At 44.0% G+C, this 21,137-nt stretch overlaps 1 protein-coding gene across 2 annotated transcripts in view; it reads right to left on the bottom strand.

Annotated features, from left to right (window-relative positions):
- Window positions 1-21,137, bottom strand: part of LOC127625712 (ERC protein 2-like) — a 101,858-nt gene that overhangs the window by 77,736 nt on the left and 2,985 nt on the right. For both annotated transcript variants that reach the window (XM_052101065.1, XM_052101066.1), the window contains exon 2: window positions 18,500-19,256. In XM_052101065.1, coding sequence (XP_051957025.1) covers window positions 18,500-19,246 — 747 coding nt within the window. In that variant the 5' untranslated portion in view covers window positions 19,247-19,256. The remainder of the gene's footprint in view (window positions 1-18,499; window positions 19,257-21,137) is intronic.

The following is a 21,137-nucleotide window of genomic DNA, read 5'->3' as shown; positions in this document are numbered from 1 at the left end:
ATTCCACATTCGTCCTCACACGATCTAAGTAAGAGGTTTACGTCAGGGCAGAAATAGAATATTATTGTGTGTTATTCTTGTGTATAAAGGTTATTGCTTTTACAGTTTACGGACCGCTGAGTCCGCTCATTGTTGCTAATAATTCTCAAGGTATTAATGTAACATCGCGGATGAGACCTGCACACTGAGTTTATCCATTAAAGAACCAAAGACCGTGGGACGGTTTACAAGCTGTTCACCGTATCTCTGAGTGATAATCTGCTGCTTTCTCTCCCACAATCGCAAAACCAGGTTTGGTGCCGCCACTTTATTCTGTCTCTTGCTCTAGTACTAACCACACACACACATGTCCCCTCAAAAACGTCTAGGTTACGTATGTAACCTCCATTCCCTGATGGAGGGAACGAGACGTTGTGTCAGAGAAGCGACACTAGGGGTCTCTCTTGAGCGCCGATATTCACCTCTGAACTATGAAAAAAGGCCAATGAGAGTTGGCAACCAGTATTTGCATGTCCCCCCGGACATACGGTTATTTAAGCAGCGCAAATATGGGAGTTTATTCAGGATTTTTCTGAGGAGCCGGAAATGGTCCGGCCACAACAGTGGCTCGGCTCAGTGACGTGGCAGGGGAGACACAACGTCTCGTTCCCTCCATCAGGGAACGGAGGTTACATAGGTAACCTAGATGTTCCCCTTCTGTCGCTCTCTCCATGTTGTGTCAGAGAAGTGACACTAGGGGTCCACTTAAAAAGTGCCATGCGCTGAGCCGTGTACGTGAACTGCTGATACAGGAGTGAGCAGGTATTCTTACGTGCAGAACGACCAACTGTATCAGGCTGCACGTACCCTTCCCTAATGCCCCATTTAAGCCATCAGACTACTTATCCTGGAGGGGGGAACAAGGTGATGGCCGCCAACACGGGCTGGGCCTCTTTTCTCTCTATGTTTCTTGCATAGAGCAACTATGGCCGGGGCCCTTACACACATTGAGGGAAGGGGGTCTTAGCCCACATTCAGGGTGGAGAAGACCCTGCGGAGGCCACACCTACCCGGGAGGGGAGGCAAATTTTAGTGGCAAATACATCAGATGGCCTAACTTAGGACCTATGTGGAAAAGTTGGTGCGGTGGTTGATCCAGCCTCGTAGAGGGGGGAAGCATACAGCACGGCGACCGAGGCAGCTGTAACTGCCTAAGGGAGACACGGGAGTCAACTCGTGAGGGGACAGTACCGTGGCATTACACACAGGGGGAATCCGAACAGGAGGCCTTACCTGTGGAGCACCTATACCAGTACAGGGTAGCTTGCGGTACCCGCAGTGGTTTGGGTCTGAATTGCGGACCCGCGAGGGCTAGGGAGGAGTCAACCAGCGGCCCAAAAAATGGGATCTCCTGGGAACAGAGGCGCACTGTTTTCCCTTGGTTAGGGGGAAAGGGCGCTAGGTGCAAGCGGTTCACCCGGTCAGATCGTCAGCGTGCTACCGAGTTCTACGGGCTCGGACCTGAGAAAACACGGGACGATACTGACTCAACTCGGAGATTATAGAATCTTGCAAAAGTGTTAGGTGTTGCTCAGCCCGCTGCTCTACAGATGTCTGCTAGGGCGGTGCCCCTAGCCAGTGCCCACGAGGACGCAACACTCCTGGTGGAGTGAGCTCGGACCCGCAAGGGGGGGGGACACAGCCTGGGTGTGATAAGCCAAGGAAATGGCGTCGACAACCCAGTGGGCGAGTCTCTGCTTGGAGACAGCGTTCCATTTCTGCTGTCCCCCAGAAGCAGACGAAGAGCTGCTCAGAGCGTCTAGTGCTCTGTGTGCGGTCCAGATAAATACGTAAAGCACGTACTGGACACAGCAGTGAAAGGGCTGGGTCTGCCTCCTCCCGGGAGGGGGACAGCCTCCTCTCCAGCCTCCTCTCCAGCCTCTCCTGTAGAACCATGAGCACTGACCTAACCACGCACTTCTGTGGGTCTTCGGCTCGTGAAAAACACCAGTCTGTGAACAGACGCCACTTTAGGGCGTAAAGATGCCTGGTCGAAGGGGCTCTGGCTTGGTTGATAGTGTCTATGACGGCCGGTGGTAGGCCGGCTAGCTCTTCCACGTCCCGCCCAGGGGCCAGACGTGGAGGTTCCAGAGGTCTGGGTGCGGATGCCAGAGCGTGCCCTGTCCCTGAGAAAGAAAATCCTTCCTCAGGGGAATTTGCCAGGGAGGGGCTGTCGTGAGGAGCGTGAGATCCGAGAACCACGTCCGGGTGGGCCAGTAGGGGGCCACCAGAGTGACTTGCTCCTTGGCGGTTGATGTGCAGTTGATGTGCCAGCGCAGCGGGCCTCGGTTCCACCGGCCTGCGGCTGCGCGCCCATTGCACACGGTGCTCCAACCCAGCTTGGAAGCGTCGGTTGTAACCAGAACACGTCAGGACACCTGCTGCAAGGGCACTCCTGCCCTTAGAAAGCAGAGGTCTGTCCAGGGTTTGAAGGCTTGGCGGCAGGTAGTGGTAACTTTCACCTTGTGCGTGCCGCGGCGCCAGGCTAGTCTCGGAACTCGAGTCTGGAGCCAGTGCTGAAGTGGTCTCATATGCATCAACCCCAGTGGCTCGGCTGCCGCGGAGGATGCCATATGCCCCAGGAGCTGTTGGAAATGTTTTAAAGGGACCACGGTGCCTGGCTTGAAGGAAGCGAGGCATTCCAGCACTGACTGAGCCCGCTCGTTGGAGAGACGTGCTGTCATTGAGACTGAGTCTAACTCCAAACCGAGAAAAGAGATGCTCTGGACCGGGGACTTGCTCTTCTGGAGCTTGCTCTTCTCCCAGTTGACCTGAAACCCTAAACGGCCGAGGTGCTTGAGCACCTGGTCTCTGTGTGCGCATAGTAATTCCCGCGAGGAGGCCAGAATGAGCCAATCGTCGAGGTAATTGAGTATGCGTATGCCAGCTCCTCGGAGCGGGGCAAGAGCCGCCTCTGCGACCTTTATGAAGACGCGAGGGGACAGAGACAGGCCGAAGGGGAGGACTTTGTACTGATATGCCTGGCCGTCGAACTTGAAATGCAGAAAGGGTCGATGTCGAGGGAGAATCGAGACGTGGAAGTACGCGTCCTTCAGGTCCATCGCTGCGAACCAATCTAGATGCCGGACGCCAGATAGAATTTGTTTCTGGGTGAGCATTTTGAACGGGAGTTTGGACAAGTCCAATTGAGAACTCGCAAGTCCAAGATTGGTCGTACGCCACCGCTTTTCTTGGGTACAACGAAGTAAGGGCTGTAGAAACCCTTCTTCGTTTTGGTTGGAGGGACAGGCTCTATCGCGTCCTTGATTAAAAGGGACTGAGCGTGTCTGTAGTGCACTGCGGAGAAATGAACGGCCACGAAGGGGGGCAGAGACCTGGCAAACTGAATTGCGTAACCAAGTCGAATGGTCCGGTGCAGCCATCGCAAGGGGTTGGGCAGTGAAAGCCACGCCTCTAAGCTCTGTGCTAGGGGCACCAAGGGGACGAGAATTTTGGACGTACCCGGCGGGGCTTCGCAGCGGTGCGGAACAGGTAACGCGGCGCCAGGCGGCAACGTGGCATCCCGAGGCTCTGGTGCCGCGAGCAAAATCAAAGCACTTATCTTGCTCCGCGCACCTGGCGGGGGGCGGGTTCGTGACTGACTAGGAGGTCCGACACTGGCGTCCTCTGGACTCGTCTGAACCGGCCAGCCGGGGAACAGTCGTGGGGCTGAGGGCGGGGGCACCGCATCCAGGAAGCCGGGACTGTTTCCTGAAGGCCTGAAAGCAGAGTGCCATGTGAATGGCATTTGCGAGCCATGTGACCCAGAGGTAAAGGAAATAGCTCTTTTATTGAGAATTTGGGTACCGCAGCCCCTGTTGAGGGGTGCGGCAAATGAAAAAACAAAGGATTCTCCTCCCGGCCCTCCACCGGGGGACGGAGCGGTCTTACCACCTCTGGAGCTAACTTCTTGCACTCTGGGTCCATTGTCTCAGGAGCGCCTGGGAGCCTTCCGGGTCCTCGATGGAGTCTGTGAGACAGGGTGGCGAGGGCGGATGAGCAGGTGGCGGTGCGCCGAGTGGAGAGGGGTGCTCTCCACGAAGACGTCAGCTCATCATGCACCTCCGGGAAGAATGGAACCGGGGGGGGGGGGGGGAGGCTGTGAGCGGCGCCCAACACCCAAGAACCAGTCGTCCAGCCGTGATGGCTGTGGGGAGGATGGAGGGTTCCAGTCCAAGCCCACGCTGTTGGCCGCCCGGGAAAGCATATCGGACATCTGTGCATCGGCCTCTTCCTGGGAGTGCAAGCCCGAAGGCAGCAGCCCAGAGGAGTCCTCGGCATCAAATCCCATGCCCTCCGATGTCGCAGCGAACTCGTCTGCTTCCATCGCAAGAGGGTAGGCAGACTGGCTGTGAGGCGAGTCACCGCCACCTCGAGCGGGGTCGGGAGTCAACGAGCAACGTTATTATGGTCATGTTCTCGCAATGAGAACACGAACCATTCACAAACGCAACCTCGGTGTGTTTAAAATTACTCTTTTAAATAAAATCACTCTTTTATGAAAAAAAGAACTCGTAAGAGATCTTTATTATCTGCACTGTCGAAGCGCTCAGGGGCAGGAAGTGCACAGCCATGCAAACAGGAGAAAGCCGCTGTTGTGCGGCGTAGAATCCAACAGCATGCAGCAGAGGGATAGCAGGAACTCGGTGTGTACACGCAGCAGTTGCAGACATGACCATCGGCTCCTAAGAAATTTTCTGAAACTCCCATATTTGTGCCGCTTAAATACCCGTATGTCCAGGGGCGGGACATGCAAATACTGGTTGCCAACTCTCATTGGCCTTTTTTCATAGTTTAGAGGTGAATATCACAGCTCAAGAGAGACCCCTAGTGTCGCTTCTCTGACACAACGTGGAGAGAGCGACAGAAGGGGAACATACTCGCACACACATTTGGCTAGTAGATAACTTGGTGATAAAGCTCAGCTTTGTCCCCAAGTTATCGTACAAGCGGAGACATGTGGTAAACGGGCAGATGCCATTAACCGGCTTCTCTCCGCCCACATTCACGGCCATATTCTCTGGCCGGAAATCTCACGTAATGTCGGCGGATCATGCGGCGCGTCCCAACTCATTCATAAATATCTTGCAAAGCATCTGGCTTGCTCTTAGCATTATTGGCGTATATTGTACAGCAGGGGGCAGTCATACTCCTAAGGAGCGAATGGCCTCAAATGTATCCTTCAGTAATGATTGCAAGTCCATTTCTCTTGCATATCTGCATGCAGTACTGAGCCAAAGCTCTTATTTCTCAGATCATTTTATGCTGTTTTTCACATTGATTTTCACATTAAGACGAACTGTATTTCCCAGCACATTTCTCCAGCATTTCTGTATGCAGTGAAGAGCTACAATTCAATGCATTCCTAGATAATTCACACCTATTGCTATGCAATGCATTTCCTATGAATGATGTATATTGTACTATAGGTGACAGTTATACTCCTAAGGAGTGAATGGCCTCAAGTGAATCCTTCAATGATGATTGAAGTCCATGCGTATCTCTATGCAGTACAGAGCCAAAGCTCTTATTTCTCAGATAATTTTATGCTGTTTTTCACATTGTTTATTAAGACGTACTGTATTTCCCAGCACATTGTTTCTAAATGTTACTAAAATGTATTATCTCATCTCTGGATGTATGAAATCTTCCATTTTTGGGCAGTTTCAAGCATTGTATAGCCTTCATTCCTCAAAACAATGATTGACTGATGTGTTTCTAGAGAAAGCTGCTTCTTTTTTTGCCATTTATGACCTAATATTGACCGTAAAGGAATAGTTCACCCAAAAATTTTTAATTGCTGATAATTTAATCCAAGATGTATCTGAGTTTCTTTCTTCATCAAAACAGAATTTAAGATTTTTAGGATTTCATTTCAGGCCTCCTTCAAAAAAATTAAGTTAATTTTTTGATGGTCCAAAATGCATATTTAGGGTGCATCAAAATAATCCACACGACTCCAGTCGACAATTTAAGTTCTTCTGAACCCAAACGATTGATTATTTTTAGAAACAAAACAATACTTATATACTTTTTAATAGGGATGCACCGAAATTTCGGCCACCAAAAATGTTCGGCCGAAAATTAAATTTTTTGTTTTAGTTGAAAGAGAAAAAAGACCGAAAATATGAGCCGAAAAAATATGCCTCCCCGCCCCTTATTGCTTAGGTTTCACTCTCGATCGATCTAGCCATAATCACGGTGCTACCAAGCAAAAGCCGATGTCAGTCGTGTGGAAATACTTCAATGCCGCTCCCTATACGCATACTACACAGTCAAAATGTATACAAAAGACAAACACACACATGAAGGACATGAACGTAAACTATCACTCTCTCCCGCACGATCCTCTGCAGTCGACCTTTATCCCTCTCGGGAGGCTTGATTAGCCTAATACGGGACCGGGTGTGTAGGATCACGACCCGGCCCCGCCCTCCGCCCTGCCACAGGCACCAATTCACCAATTCACAAACTCCCTAGGGGGGCACCAGAAATTCCACCGGCTGCCCTTACTCACACGTTATATGTTATCCAAGGACCCGAAAGCAGATGCGGAACACAGACGATTGCTTCACGCTCATATCCTCTTGATGTTTTCATTAAATCTGTGTGGCATATTTAAACTTTTTGTATTTGCAAGATGCCATACTAGAGCTGCTAAGTTCATTACTTGACTGCTGTTTGCATATCATTATAGTTTTCTAGAACGTTACATTATTTGGATAATTGGTAAAAAAAAATCTGTTAAATTTGAATGTTAAAGAACTGAATAAAGAATAATATATTTAATAATGTTTTAATATATTTTCTGTCCAATTTTGGTGCGTTACTTTCAATAAAAGTGTGAAACTTTTATTGGTTTGTAGTTTTTCAATTCAGATGAATGAATTCATAAAATGAATGAAAAAGTATCATATTAATGCAATTATAAAATAAAGAAAAAATTATAATTCTCGGTTTTCGGCCAAGTGCATCCTGAATTTTCGGTGCATCACTACTTTTTAACGACAAATATTTGCTTATTTGTATAAGTGTATTGTTCAAAATGGTCCTTTAGCAAGTGTATCCTTGATGCTTCAACCTTCAGAAACCCCAAAGAAAATGCACAACAAGAAAAATATTAACTTTTCATCGATTGCCTATACATGATCATGAGCGATTGAAGCTCTGGCTTATCGCGCTGAACCTGGATATCAGTACACCCCTACATTCTCTCAAATATTGGAGGGTGTGGAGTGAATATTTTATCCCTGAGGATTTCAGACCATGGAAAGAAGCAAAGGGTCTATATCTGAATTCATTGGCTGTGCACATGCTGTTTTTCCATTGAACTCAGGTATGTGTGAAAACTTTGTCATTGTCTCCCTCGGGCTCTGCACCTCCCTCAGCACTCCGCTCCTCATCACCTGATTTCTAATTCACCACACCAGCACTCAATTCACCCGCTCATCAATGCCTGCATAAATAAGTTAGTTCTGCTTCTCTTCTGTATGATATCACCTGTACCATTGAATTTACACATATTGAAGAAACATCTTAAAACATCAGCCAGGAATTTAAAGCTCAGTCACAAATGGGTCTTCCAAATGGACAATGATCCTAAGCATACTTACAATGTTGTGGCAAAATGGCTTAAGGACAACAAAGTCAAGGTATTGGAGTAGCCATCACAAAGCCCTGACCTCAATCTGAAAAATTGTGGGCAGAACTGAAAAAGCACGTGCGAGCAAGGAGGCCTACAAACCTGACTCAGTTACACCAGTTCTGGCCAAAATTCCAGCAACTTATTGTGAGAAGCTTGTGGAACGCTATCCAAAAAGTTTAACCCATGTTAAACAATTTAAAGGCAATGATTCCAAACACTAACAAAGTGTATGTAAACTTCTGACTCACTGGGAATGTGATGAAAGAAATAAAAGCTTAAATAAATAATTCTCTCTATTATTATTCTGGCATTTCCATTCTTAAAATAAAGTAGCGATCCTAACTGACCAAAGGCAGGGAATGTTTCTATGATTAAATGTCAGGAATTGTGAAAAACTGAGTTTAAATGTATTTGGCTAAGGTGTATGTAAACTTCTGACTTCAACTGTACATATATGAGGATGTCTTAAAAAATAATGACATAAATAGTTTTCATTTATCACTTAATGTCAAACAAAGTCTAGTAAACATAAAAAGCTTGTGACCACCTTTGCCTTTAAAACAGCACCAATTCTCCTGGACACAGTTTTTATTGGTTGTTGGCAGATAGGATGTTCCAAGTTTCTTGGAGCATTTGTCACTTGTCATGTTCACTGTTGTCTTTTGTTTTTGTGCTGTTATTTTGAAGTTTAGTTTAGTTCCTGTTTTGGTTTTTGTAGTCCTTTTGTAGGTTATTTTATTCTGTCATGTTCACTGTTGTCTTTTGTTTTGTGCTGTTATTTTGAAGTTTAGTTTAGTTCCTGTTTCCTGTTTGGTTGTTGTAGTCCTCTGTAGTTTATTTTTATTATTGGTGTTCCCCTGATTGGTTCTGCTTCCCTGTTTCCTCCAGGTGTCCCTCATTCCCTTGTTTGTTCCTTCCTGTATTTAAACCTGGTTCTTTGTTCAGTCATTGTCGATCGTTGTTGAATGTTGATGTTTTGTTGCATGTTCGTCATATTCTCTGTGTTCGTTCGAGGTTTCCCTGTCTTTTATGGATGTTTCCCCAGCCTGTTTAGCCCCTTTATGTTTTCCCTCATTTAGTTTATTTTTTCCCATCATGGACTTTTCATTTGTTCCTGAGTTTGTTTGTTTATATGCTTGCCCAATAAAGCTGCATTTGAATCCGCACCTCCCGTCTGCCTTCTCCTGACTTCACAGTCGTGACAGAACGATCGACCCTGACTGAACAAAGAACCAGGTTTAAATACAGGAAGGAACAAACAAGGGAATGAGGGACTCCTGGAGGAAACAATCAGGAAGGAGAACCAATCAGGGGAACACCAATAATAAAAAGAAACTACAGAGGACTACAACAACCAAACAGGAACTAAACTAAACTTAAAAATAACAGCACAAAACAAAAGAAAACAGTGAACATGACAGAACAAAATAACCTACAAAAGGACTACAAAAACCAAAACAGGAAACAGGAACTAAACTAAACTTCAAAATAACAGCACAAAAACAAAAGACAACAGTGAACATGACATCACTAGACTTGTACATACAGCTCAGCTAACATCTCTCCTGTTTTCAGTCTGCTGCACACATACACACACACAAACACACACACACACACAATAATAATACACTTATCAGTGTATAGAATAATCAGACACTTTACTAATTATCTCATCATACCTGCATTGAATTCCTGTTCTCTTATGCAGCGTTGTTTTATTATATATAGAATTTATTTTGTTAAACCAAGATAGTATGATTTTGTCCTGTTATTCAGGCATGTTTGGTCCATTTCATGCACTTGATTTGGCAACTGCATTCACGTTGCATTCATAAGCCACTTCAGTGTTAATTTGTCTTATGTGCACAAACTCATCTGTTGATAATGAACTTCTTCCCAATCTTTAGTTTTTTTTTTTTTTTTTGCGCTTACTTAAACAGGTTCTCTGGCAATAGTGCCATGTATTTTTCATAATTATTTCATTTGTTTTAATAAGAAATCCATTCCCTTCTGATATGAAGCCACCACACGGCTGCTAATTTATGCATTTGTTTTTCCTTTATTGCTACACTCTTTGGTGTCGCAATTAAGTTTAAATATGAAACTCTTTGGTTTTCATTTTCACAAATTTCATTTAGACTCACAACCTGAATCCCTATGTGGGGTTTCAGACAAAAAATGTGATAGTTATATAAATAATTCACAGGCAGAAGCCAATTTTAAGTCAGCTGGATCCTCGTTAGGGTGGTTGATTTTTATCCGTGTACATTTCTACAGTACAGGAAATAAATACAGAATATCTTTCATTTTTACAGGCCCCAAAAAAATAGTGGTGAAAGCAATTTGTGGAGTGCAATTCCCCATCTTGCAGGCAGGTGCTGGAGGATTCAGTAGTATTATTGCAAAAATAATCACTTTTTAAACAGATTCACGAAAACGAACCTGTTCTCAAATTCCTAGTTTTGCTAAATAATATTGGTCCTCCTAACATATATCCTGGCAGGTCCAAGGTGAAATGTCCACTGAATGGCAAGTAAGGTTAATGTTCATTTGAGTTTTAAATCAACAAAACTGACCTCCTAACCTAAACCTTAAACCTAAACCAAAAATATATTGTCATAAAAGCAAATGTGAGATGAAAAATGCAACAGCTAAAGCAACATCGACATTTTGTATGTTTCTGAGACAATTCCAGCTCACGAGTCGACTTGTGTACATTCAAGACTCGTACCCTGGTCCATCGCAAATGCAAAACGTAATCAGTTGAGCATTAGTGCAACTTGATCACACTCGAACAAGCATGTACATGTAGTTGATTATGTAATGCAAACGTTAAAATAACAGGTGTAAAACTCATGGCCCTGTGGCCCGTGAGGTAATTTATGAAACGTAGGATGGCAGGTGAACAGAACATCTCACTGACCAATCAGTCTGTGCTTTCCTCATGAATATTAATGAGCCTTCCCTTGTCATCCTAACCATATTGTTTGGAGCTTGTTTTGCTTGCTCCAAAAGCTAAACAAAATGTCACTTTACGCACCAATTATCAGCATGGCTCAATGGATAGAGCGGCATGAGAGCAGAGTAGGTATGTTTACTTGTGGACCGGTCTTAACTACACAGTGTAGATCATTATCAACAGCACTTACCTTGATAAATGATTAGAACAACAGAATGGATAGAGTTTCGCAAAGCAGGTGCGTTTACTCACAGACTGGTCTTAGCTGGTTTTGTTTGCCTTCAGGAATTCTAAAAGATGACTTTAAGAAGTATTAGGATCCTGATGAAAGATTCTGCAAAGATCATTTCACCAAGAAATTGCAGTGATATGAATAGAGTTTACTCTGCATATTGGGAGACAAAAAGCTGGGATCTGAGAATTTTAAAAGTGATACGCTAGGCCTGTCGCGATTATTAAATAATGACCGTGGTTACTTGATCTAGCTGTGGTTATTTTTTTTTTGTGAAATAAGGGCTTGTGGGTTTAATTGGAGAGCTTAGAGTAATGTGTGTAAGTGAAAATTTTTGAAAATACTGTAAATATTTGTATTATTGTACACATGAATATAATATAATAGCTATTCAGGTTGGCTTAGATCCAACAACAACAGTGTACATTCAAAATGGACCAAGACTAAAGTCGACCAACAATAGGTAAAGAGAAAAGAGACACGATATGTATAGTATTTTGAAATATTTTGATATTTAAAATATTTATTTTAATGTCATTCAAACATTTTTAAAGCCTCAAAATAATTCATGTAAAAGTAAAATATGAATAAATGACTTATTAAGGTTAACAAATACACCTATGACAAAAGCATGACAAGTTGTATGGCAATGAATAGTCGTGAAACGGACAAATAATCATCATAATCACAATTATGCCAAAATTCATAATAGTGACAGCTCTAAATTACACTTAATATTTTGAGTCAATAAAATGCAACTCTCAGAATTGGTGTAAGAACTGAATGCTAAAGCAAGGCTATTTATATATGGATTTTATCATAAACATGATCCATATGTCATCCATAATATGTATGAAAATGCCATATGGTGTCTTAGAGGATGGATGGAGAGGAAGATGTAGGGTAACGAAGAACAAGATGGACAGAAAGGACACAGGATGAGAGAGAGAAAGAGGGAGAAACACGGAGTGGGAATATGTGACAGAGAAGAAGACAAAAAGAGAGATCGTTGACAGAGAGAAAGAAATAGAGAGAACAGCAGACACAGGAGACAGAGAGAGAGAGAGAGAGAGAGAGAGAGAGAAGCATAGGGAAGAGAGTGAAAGGAAAGCAGGGAAGACAAGGAATCGGATGGAGAAAGACAAAGTCTCTGAGACAAGCATTTGTCCTTGAACATGCCAGCGTCTTCAGGCCTTGTGCAGCGTGCTGATTTAACTAGGCCACAACTCTACTCTCCAAGAGAAAGAGAGAACAGGGATGGACAGAGAGAAAGAGATGACAAGAGAGAAGAAGGGGTGAGAGTGTGAGAAAACAAAATTCCCCAGTCCACAAACATTTGAAAACCGTTACTATGAGCAGCCTCAGAGAAACCAGGAAGAAATTGCCTCCACCTAATCAATGATGAGCACAATTCAGATGTTGCATTTTCTCTCTAAAATTACATTTTTACTCCGCTGACGATTAAGTTTAGGGTTGGGGTTTGGGTTAAGGTGTTAATAAAATATGCATTCCTGTTGACTGTTTTAAATTATTTACAACTAAAAATAACTTGCTTAACAAGTCGCTTTTGGCGCAACTCTGTTGACATTTCACCCAGAAACCGGAGCTCATGCATGTTTAACAACAATTCCAGCTTCAGTGAATTCAAATTTCAGTAAGCACAGACCGATTTCAGCTGAAGAACGTCATGGTTACTGTTGTTACCTCCGATCACTGATGGAGGGAACGAGATGTTGTGTTGAATGTAGTGACACAAGGGGTCTTTCTTGAGAGCCTCGCATACCTCTGAAGTTGAGAAAAGGCCAATGAGAAATTGGCAGAAAGAATTTGTATGTCCCGCCCCCGGACGTATGGGTATAAAGGGAAGTGGGCATGCGTCTGTCAGTCAGGTTTTTGCACTGGAGCCGAGAATAAGGTACGGCCGTTTACAGTGGTAGGTCTAGTGACGTGCCAAGGGGGACATGACGTCTCTTTCCCTCCATCAGAGAATGGAGGTTACAACAGTAACCATGACGTTCCCCTTCTGTCACTCACTCTACATTGTGTCGATTGTTGTGCCACAAGGGGTCCCATTTAAAAATGCCATGCACTAGACCATGTTACGTGAACTGCTGACACAGGTGCAAGCCAGCTACTGCTTGCTAGAAGCAACTGTATCAGCCGCACGTAACCCTCCCCAACAACCCCAGAAAAAGGTGTCATATACAGACCTTAGGATCCCAGCAACCCTAAAGGGGGAACAGCGACATGACTATCATGGGATCAAGACGTCCAGCCACGGCCTTTTCTCTCTCTATGTTTCTCATCATAGAGCATAAAGCGTTAACGCTATGAAATGCATCGGGGAAGGCAATATTTTCCGTTCCTATTCTTTCAGGGGGAAAAGACACTGCGGAGACCACATCCTGCCCAGACTGGGGGGAGGTGACATGTGGCCAATACGTCACATGGATTGTCAAGCCACACGTGGAAGTGGCGCGGTGGTAGGTCCTACCTGATGAGGGAGGAGCTCTACAAACACAGCGACCGGGGGCAGAGGGACTACCCAAGGGAGACGCGGGTCCGCCGACAAAGGGACCATTCCGCGGAAAATACATCACAGAGAGTTGCATGAAGAGGGAATTAGGCCTGTGGAGCCCTACACCTGTGGGGCTAAAAAACAGAGCACTTGCGGCTCGTAGTGGGTCCGGCAGCAAATTCCTCCACTGAATTCGCAGGCCAGAAGACTAGGGATGAAGAACATCCAGGAAGCGAGAGCTTAGTGGCTAACATGGGAGAGAGAGAGCGTACTGGATCACTTTGGTGCAGGGCGCTAGGTGCAAGCGGAACACGCCGGTCGGCTGTTCCGTATTACAGAGTTCTACCGGCTTGAACCTGACAAAACACGGGACGAGGCCGACTCAATCCTGAGATTGTAGAATCTCGCAAAGGTATTGGGTGTTGCCCAGCCCGCTGCTCTGCAGATGTCTGCTAGGGAGGTGCCATTTGGCCAGTGCCCATGAGGATGCCACACTCTCATTCTGTTGAGTGTGCTCAAACCTGCAAGGGGCCCACTTCCTTTAGCAGGGCAAGGGCTGCCTCTTCGACCTTCGTGAAGACTGTGAAGGGACAGGGACAGGCCGAAGGGGAGGACTGATACACCTGGCCGTCGAACGCGAACAGCAGGAAGGGTAGGTGTCGAGGAAAAAGTGGAAGTATGAGTCCTTCAGGTCTACCACCGCAAACCAATCTTGATGCCGAATGCAGGTTAAAATCTGTTTCTGCGTGAGCATTTTGAACTGGAGTTTGTTTAAAGCCAGGTTGAGAACTTGCAAGTCCAAGATTGGCTGCAAACTTCAGACTCTTCAGCCTCAGAATGGGCGTGCTGATCCGAAGGTGGCAGCCCAGTCGAGTCTTCTGCGTCAGTCACCTGAACACTCTCCAATGCAGCGGCGACGTCATCATCCAACTCAGGGGGCTCAAGGGAGAACACGGGCTGGCTATGAGGCGAGCCGCACTCACCTCGAGCCCGGACGGAAGCAAGTGAGCGTGCCGGGGGGTGGGTGGTTCGTGGGGACTTTGAGAAATGAAAGCCGCAACCGCAACGTTGCCATGGTCATATTCTTGCAGTGAGTACATGAACCATTCACCATTCGGCAATCAACGGCATCCAGGAACTACACAGGGGCGGAATGGCATCTTTAAAAAGATGCGAGTCTGTGAAAATAAACTCTTTTAGAGGGAAAATAATCTATTATAGAAGTGTGCACTTTTTTAACAGAAGCACTGTCGAAGCACCCAGGGGCGTGGACTGCACAGTGTGCAGAGAGGGAGAAAGCCGCTGGTAACACGCCATAGATCAAACAGCAATGCTCTGCTATAGAGGTGAGTGGAACAGTAGTGAGAATCAGCTTGCTGCTGCACAACCGCTCAGCTCCAAAGAAAAAAACTGACTGACAGACGCATGCCTGTTTCCCTTTATATCCATATGTCCGGGGGAAGGACATGCTAATTCTGTCTGCCAATTTCTCATTGGCCTTTTCTCAAGTTCAGAGGTATGCAAGGCTCTCAAGAAAGATCCCTTGTGTCACTACATTCGACACAACGTTGAGTGAGTGACAGAAGGGGAACTTTTGTCCTACTGTCACTGATTTCACTGTGAGATCAGTCTTGAATGATTAGGTATATACATTTTTGGATGAGCTATTCCTTTAACTGGAAACAGCTAAATGATTAAAGAAACCATTGTTCAATAAATAATCAAATGTATTATCATTTGTAATCACTAGAAACAATTGTTCAACCAAGTAGTATTGTTCATAGCCTAACTCTAGGCTGTCTATGGTTGCCATGAAATATAGCAGCTTTGCACATTAATATAGAATTCTTAGTGTGCGTGTATCAGTTATTCTATAATATCTTTGAATTTACTGTAGCTCATCCAATCAGATTTTAGATACACAAATAAAGCGTATTTTAGTATGTGTGGCTTTGGTTTGTCTATTGAAATGGTACCGCATCTGATTAAATGATGAAATATTAATGATTATAAATGCCTCTTTCCAGAAGTGCCACCCAGAAGACGACTAAAAGAGGAAATCAGCTGTGGAGAGACGTGAAGAGCATGATAGTGGGTGGAAAAAAAGAGTGAGAGAGAGCATGACTCTACGGTTGAATGAGAGGCAGAACGAAGAAGAAGAAAAGAACATAGCCACTGATGAAACCAAACCTAGAGGCAGGATGAGCAACCTTGTCAACACAGGAACTCATAAACTAGTCATAGCCCTTAACTAACGTCAACCGAATCTGTAGGGTGTGGAAAGCCTTTACTGCCAGAATCTAACCTAGTAGTGAAATTATTCAATTACTAGCCTTAAAATGTAACTCTTTTCCAAAGCTTAGCTAGCTGCCTTGCTGTCAGCTGCTCACATATGCAGCTGCCTTATAAGGCAACTGAAATGGAACCTCATTAGGGTTGCAAACATTGAGCATTTTGAGCACTGTAATGCGGGATGTTTCGCCGTAAGACCTTGGGGGGTTGGTCCTCCTTGAGCATTTTTGGGCTAGAATACTGTAAATTTGACCCGTGTTTCATCGTACAGTTGGTCGACCGGGTCTATACAGGATGTCCTGGCTAATATGGGAGAAGGCAACCCTAAACATCTTAAGTAATGGATTGAAACACAGGCAGCAACTTGGTGTGTCATACCAATAGCGCTCCTCGTACGAAACGCACATGAGACTTGACTCACATTTCATTCCAACAGAGTTTGACGTTAGCATGTTGGTAAGCTAAAATCGTGATAATCTAATAAGCATACAAATTAGAGCTGTCAGATTTAACGCATTAACACATGCAATTAATTAAAAAAGCTTAACACGTTCATTTTTCTTAATCATGATTAATGTATTTACCATTAATAAAACATAAACACATGATGGGAAGGACAGAACCTTTGTAATGTGTCCACCCGGAGTCATTACAATGATGCACACACCACAAACAGACACACACCAGAACCCTTCTACCAAGGTGAGCCTACAAGCTTAGCATAAGATGGCAAAACGTGTCGGTCCCATAGCCATTCTATGGGCGGTACTGCCACGCTACTTGACAGATACAGTCTCTGCTATGATAGAGCTGCGGAGGTTGTTATCTCAGTAAATAAAATAATCTCTGCACACACACACACACACACACACACACACACACACACACACACACACACAACAGCACTTCCATGATAAAATGATGGAGAAAGGACCTCTTAATGATATTTGATGTACAAAACAAGCCCAGCTGGGACTTGTGATAGAAATAAAGTATTTTTCAGAAGCATGTAAGGCACATTTTAATTACCACAGAAGCACGTCAAGTCTTAACTATCGGCAAAATGCAGAATGAGATATATTTGTTTTTCAAGTGCTCTTCATGTGAGGTTCAAAGAATCATGAATGCGGCTTCAAGATTGCTGTAGGAAAGCCACAGTCTACCGGCAGATTAAAATTGTGAAGGCTGAGAGTTTAAGAGATTTAATGCCCGTTGCAATAGATATGCAACCTATGGGGTGACTAGTTCTATCAATTAGTCACACTCCCACTTAGAATTTGGGAAATGTTTAATGTTTCTTGAATTGGTGATATATTAGTAAATTTCGGTCTTTATACTGTGAAAGGCTTTGTTTGGAAAATAAAGCACTATATTGTTAAATTGTTTTTGCTTCCTTTTTGGCAAAAATTAAGCATCTTAGATGCCGCAGCCTACCTTTTGGAACAGCCTTCACAATGGTAGTGTGCATATGATGCCTTCAAATGCAGCATCTCACTAAGTTTTAGAACACCTAAAGCTGTATAAAAAATATTAAATTACTACAAATCCAATGTATCTGACATCTATACATTTCTTCTATTTGTTGTGTGGTTATGTCACACTGCCACATGGTAAAGAATGTGCATTCCCATCAGAGGTTCAGCTACAAATAAAAATAATCCATCACTTGAATGGATATTGCTTTATTTCTACATTGATAAGTGCCTGTTTTCATGGTCAAAGAGCTCTCACGTTCTCTCTCTCTGTTTTGCACACACAAAGGCATACACATGGCAAATAGAGTGAGGTTATGTAAAATGGTTCAAATTAAAACTGATATGTTAGTTTTATTTCTTGCCACCTAACTAGTTTTCTTTCTTGTTTTTATTCATCAAAACATTGCTCAAACCGTCCTACCTGTGTCTGTACAGAAAGAAGCAATCATACAAAATTTACCAAAGGAATTATTAAACACCACCTTTTTAATGTGATTATACAGTATAAAATATATTTGGCAAAAAGCCTATTTACTAATTTTGGTTATGTATTACAGTAACGTGTTGACCTACAGATTTCTTCACCACAGATCCTCAAGTATGCTTATGGATATCATAGGGATATTGATTGGTTCATTGAGTCAGATTGCATTCTCACCACAAGCAAACCACTCAAAAGCTAGTTTGAAATCAGATCGAAACTACCTCGGCCAGGTGGTCTCAGGTCGAGCGGTTTGGTACCAGTTTCAGGAACAAGTGCTCCAAAAGAACCTTATGTGAAAATGCCCTTCAATGTGTTAAGGTTTTTTTTTTCCTTTTTTTTTTTTTTTATGCCAATAGAGAACAGTTTTAGGTTCTGTGGTTCCTTAGAAAACCATCTATGTAGGGTGAATTCAGGTAAAGTGGGACTTACTAATAATTTGTAATTTATGTTGATTGTTGAACATGATCCAAATGACATCATACATGGCATCCAATACTAGTTTCGAATTAATTTATTGGTGATTTTTAGTAATGGAATTAAATGCTATCCCAGTCTCTATGACTGATGTTTTCATCTGTTTTGGTGTGCATGTGTTTGCCTGGCTGACATAAATAATTTATATAAGTCACTTCAGACTATAAGTCACAGCACCTTACAGATGATGAAAAAAACAGACTTATATTCTGGAAAATACAAAAAGTGTCCCACTTTACCTGTATTCAACCCACTGATGCTTAAAAGAACCTAGGAGGGCTATGCTTTTCTATTGTGAATGGATAATGCCTTTATATTCACGAGTGCAGGCAGGCTCATTTTTTTATTTAGCAAACTGTAATGCAAGGTAACCATCCTAACCTGATTCTCCTCGTGGGTCACCCGCATCTGTTCTTTCAGGATGGAGGTTCGAGCTGCCTCCTCTTTCCTCATCACTCGCTCCTTCTTGAGCTCTGGACTCCAGAAGCTCTTGATGCTGTTGGTGGAGGATCCCAACTTGCTGTCCTTCACATCCAGTTCTCTCCGAAGGAGCTCATTTTCCCTCTGCATGTCTCGTAGCTGCGCTTGGAGCTCCAAGAATTCTCCCCCTCCACCCCTGACTGCCTGGCGCAGCAGGGCTGATGGTGTCCCTTGGTGGTGGAGCATAGACAGCGAGCCCAGATCGCCATACGCCAACAGGTCGGCATGCGGAAGCCCCACAGATGTGATGTTGGGGGTACTGCCCATAGCAGTGACCCGACTGCCATACATCGCTCGACTTGCGGCCCGACCGAGCGTCATGGTACCTTTAGGGTAAGTAGCTGTGAATCCGAGACCTTCATGGTCGCTCAAGTACATGGGGCCAGATGTGGCATAGGCAGCATTGAGGGACTGGATGTTCTCCATAGATAAGGTCTTGCCACCCGAATTGCCACTGTTGGCCCGACGGTGTCCCAACCGAGGGGAACGGGGCAGCCTTGGGGAGCGCGCAGGGCTGCCCTCGATGTGGCTGACAGCGCGCGCACTGCCGTACATCTTACGAGGTTTGGAGCTATGGAGAACACACTGTCCGTTGGAGGGTTGTGATGCACTGCAAGAAACTGCTTCCTTGTCCACTGACAAGGGCATTTACTGCATCCTGAGAGGAAAAGACAAGAGACAAGATGAGAAAAAAGACAGAGAAAAATAAATGAGAAGAGAAAATACAAGAAGGGAAAGGGAAGAGAACAGAACATAAGAAAAGAATGGTGAGAAGTGAAATTAAAAGACAAGAGAAAAAAGATGAGATGAGATGAGATAAGATGATACCAGAATAGACCATACGAGACAAGATGAGATAATATTATACAAGAGAAGAGACGAGATAAGAATAAAAGATGAGAGAAGATGATAAAAGAAAAAAGAAAGAAGAGAAAAACAGACAAGAGATAACACACACTTCAACCAATGGCTGCAACCAATTGCCTTGTTTGCCACAGACTATTCTCTGGAACAATTCTTTTCTTTAATTCACAATCGCCTAGAGCCACCAAACATGCAAAGACACTCACATTGCTTATTGGAAAGAAAATAATAATGAGACGGCAAGTAATTTTATTCCTTTACAATTCTGTGAAATGTAACTTCCTACGAGTTTCTTTTTGAAGTTACCACAAGAGAAGGTAGTTCAAGATAACACTCATTTGTATTCTTCTGAAAGACGAGTCAAAATGAAAAGTGCCCCGCAGTTTTCTCAGAGGTGTAGACCACTAGCTGCTCATGGAGATGACGCTGATGCTGTGGAGAGCGTTGCCATGGTAACAGTGACTGAGCTGATGAAGAGAAGCGCACCTGTTTTCACTCGTATGACCAAGCAGTGAGGATGTGTGGGCATTCATGAGTGTGAGAGAGTGTGAGAAATGTACATTTATGCTGACATTCAAAGAAGGCGGTCTGCAGATGGTCAGGTCATCTGTGCACTTCCGTGCCAGAGAAAGGACAAAGTTTCCGGGCAGAGGCCATATTTAGCCCACCATACTGTAAAAACGAAAAAAAATTGAGAGGATTGCATCCAAATGGAAAGACAATTTGGTGCTTGCCCATGTAAAACTCTGTTATGATGCTATGGCATTCTAAATGGTTCACAACACATTGCTTGGTGGTTTCTGGGGTGTTCTGGGTGGATTTTAGGTGGTTCCTTACTGATCCAAGTCAAAAGAGCCCATCTCAAGCATCTATGATATTATTTTCCCTAGATATGGCTTGGGTTCCTCCTTCAATGTAAGTCTATGAGATTTGTTTGTCATCCAAGCGAACATTTTAAGTCTCATAGAAAGGTTTATAGCACAGCTATTTCATGACCATAGCACAAACAGTGCAGGACAAGTTATATACTGAAGTTTAATGAAATAGTTTGTCAAACACAAAAATAAATTTTAGGTAGAATGACTTAAGGGCAAACAATGCTTCGGTTTTTGCATGCCACTTGTCAAATTTGGTCATCAGCACATAAGTGGACAGTCCGCATTCAGCCTAGTTTTTTGTCAACACGGATTGTCCGCATTTGTGTGGGTCACCTGCACATGCGTCTGCCGTTAAATGTACTAAAGAGTCTCTTAAAGCCATTGTTGTGTACATGCACCAAACGCGTCCATATGCACTTGTTGTGAAAATAGTTTGCTTTGAAAGGCTGAACATTCGACCATGTGCAAAACATAACAGCACGCACAAAAACAAAGTATACTCTAGCCTTAATTTTTCGTAAAAATGCAATGAAAGTGAATGGTGATGAAGGCTACGTCCACAATAATACATTTATTACATTTGCACCTCTCTTCCACTCAAGAATGGCATTTTCTGCCCTCGAAAACAGAGTAGGGATGTCCCTATACCAGTACTGGTATCGGAATCGGTCCAATACCACACTCATGTACTCGTTCTTGTGCTTGTAAAAATGCTCTGATATCAAAAACCGATACCATCTGATGAAAGAATGTCATTACGTTAATGACATTTTGCAGTTTAATCATCACTTTGAGTC

This window comes from Xyrauchen texanus, chromosome 32 (assembly GCF_025860055.1).
Source record: "Xyrauchen texanus isolate HMW12.3.18 chromosome 32, RBS_HiC_50CHRs, whole genome shotgun sequence".
Classification (NCBI taxonomy): Eukaryota; Metazoa; Chordata; class Actinopteri; order Cypriniformes; family Catostomidae; genus Xyrauchen; species Xyrauchen texanus.
Note: the sequence above shows the minus strand (reverse complement) of the source record. Positions and strands in the feature narration are given on the sequence as shown.